Source organism: Lipotes vexillifer, unplaced genomic scaffold (assembly GCF_000442215.2).
Source record: "Lipotes vexillifer unplaced genomic scaffold, Lipotes_vexillifer_v1.1 scaffold1088, whole genome shotgun sequence".
In the NCBI taxonomy this organism is placed as follows: Eukaryota; Metazoa; Chordata; class Mammalia; order Artiodactyla; family Lipotidae; genus Lipotes; species Lipotes vexillifer.
Window position 1 is genome coordinate 1,541,235 of NW_006779738.1, and position 2,182 is coordinate 1,543,416.

General features: G+C 55.3%; 1 protein-coding gene across 1 annotated transcript in view; it reads right to left on the bottom strand.

The window, feature by feature from the left end:
• Nucleotides 1-1,963, bottom strand: part of GPR137B (G protein-coupled receptor 137B) — a 55,043-nt gene extending 53,080 nt beyond the window's left edge. The window contains exon 1 of the mRNA XM_007452956.1: nucleotides 1,571-1,963. Coding sequence (XP_007453018.1) covers nucleotides 1,571-1,939 — 369 coding nt within the window. The 5' untranslated portion in view covers nucleotides 1,940-1,963. The remainder of the gene's footprint in view (nucleotides 1-1,570) is intronic.
• Nucleotides 1,964-2,182: the final 219 nt, after the last annotated feature.

A 2,182-nucleotide genomic window follows, 5' to 3' on the forward strand; every position in this document is an offset into this window, starting at 1 on the left:
CTCACCAGCCCAGATGGTGCAGAAAATGTGAAGCCCTGCCCCTAATCCAGCTCTGAGGGCAGAATTTGCATGTGAGTGCCAGAGAGCCATGGCAGTGCTCTACGCTATCCTTTTTTTCTCAGAAAGGGACCAGAATAAAGATCTCAATACGCAATCAGATCATCGTCACAGTTCTTGAAGGAACATCAACCTACCTGACTTATGTATCTTGCTGGAATCAGCCCTTTCCATCCAATGAACAAGCCGGAGTGTCTGCAATGTAGCTGACTGCCTGAACTGGTTTTCGGGTTTAAAAGTTGTATTTGGACAGATGATACACATTACTTGTGGACTGGAAAATATGCTGATACACTGGACCAAGGAGAAGGCTTTGAGTATAGATCCCTTTTGATAAGATTATAATAGCTACTAAAGAGTACATATGTTAGTTTTTAGCCAAAAGGATTTCCTCCAAATTTTCAGTCAGGGGCTCCCACTACACCAGGGCAATCCGTTTTCTAACTTTTCTCTTTCCTTTTTTTTTTTTTTAAATCAACAGTATTTTCTTTTAATAAATAAGGACGCTATTAAAAGGAATGGAATACTTGCTGGCACAAATTCCCCTTACCAGGTGATGTGGTTGGTGCCTTACCCCTGGGCAGGGTCCTAGTGAAAATGGGCATTTTAGTGCTTGGAAAGCTAGTGAGAAGCAGAGATGTCAGTGATGATGACGACGGTATTGTGCTACTACGCCTTTATGCAATGCTTTACACAGTATTTGCAAAGTACTTTCCGATTACTATACTTCATTAAGTCAAGCGTCACAGCAGCCAAGTCAATTTGCACGTTCTCCCATTATCTTACTAACAATCTGCCTCCTAAAACGACTCCCAGGTGCCTGTAAAAGGGCCCCAGCAAACTTCTACGGCTTTTTCTCGGGGCCTCTCAGATGAGCTCAGACAGCAACCCTGACCTCCCGCCGCATCAGCTCAGGAGCTGGGTGTTGCCCCGACTGCCGTTTAGCAATCCTGTGGAATGAGTTAGCAAGCTGCACTTCAGCAGGGCTCCCACTCTGGAGGCTCCAAACATCCCATCCAAACCAGGGCAGTCCCACCCTGCCTCACAAAGCCAGTGTCTGGCCCCAACCTGGAGGCCAACGTGCAGGTGATCTTTCCGGGCTGGGGGGTTAGCTCCTTTGGGATGAGGGGATAGAGGGAAAACTCTAGGGTTCGAGTGTCCCTGGGGGGCACACCTCCCATCATACCGATTCTCCTGTGTGCACGGAGATGCTGCTCCCCGCATACGGAGGACCATACCCACGGGGTGATGCTGAGCTGAGGGCAGAGGCTGCGGGTGGCCTCCAACCCTCACTATCCTGTCCCTTCTCCTTCGCCTCCCTTGGGAATGGGAGAGCGTTACCTGGGACAAAGGCCTGCAGGTAGGACAGGGCTCGGACCACCCCAGAACCAATGCTTCTTCCCCGGACCCTCTCAGGCCGGTGGCTCTGTGACCCGCCCCGGCGGCTGCCATCGCCCCCTCCAGGTGAGGGCCCTCCAGGTGCCTCCCGCGGGGGCGGCCTCCCGAGACTCACCTGCGTGAAATACAAGTTCATCAGCGTGAGGGTGAAGAACTGGAGGCACACGGGGAAGCAGTAGAGCAGCCAGAAGACGAAGGGGCTGAACGCATTGGCCGCCACGAAGTCTTTGAAGTAGAAGGAGAAGAGAACCGTCCGCAGGGAGGCCCAGAAGAGGCAGAGGAAGAGGAAGACGCTTTGGTAGCTGAGCCGCTTGTGCCGGTAGCGCAGCACCAGCCAGAGCTGCACGTAGATGAACAAGAAGAGCAGCGAATAGAACACGGTGTAGACGATAGTGAGGCCGAGCTTCACGTAGGGGGGTACGGCCGGGGTCAGCGTAGGCGGCAGCGAGTCGTTGCGTAGGGGGTCCCACGGCTGGGCCTCCATCGGGCCGGGGGCGCTACGACGCGGCCGGGGCGCTCGGGCTTCATCTGGGCTCGCGGCCGCCGCCGCCGCCCCCGCGAGGGTCTCCGAGCATCGCGCTCCACCCAGAGCCCGGCGACTGGAGGAAAGAAAATAAGCCGCACTTCCTCCCCCGGCACCACATGATTCACTGGGGCGGCCTTTGTCTGCGATTGGCAGCGCCGCGCCCGCCAGCCCCGCGCGCTCGGGCTGTGCACCGCGCGCCCC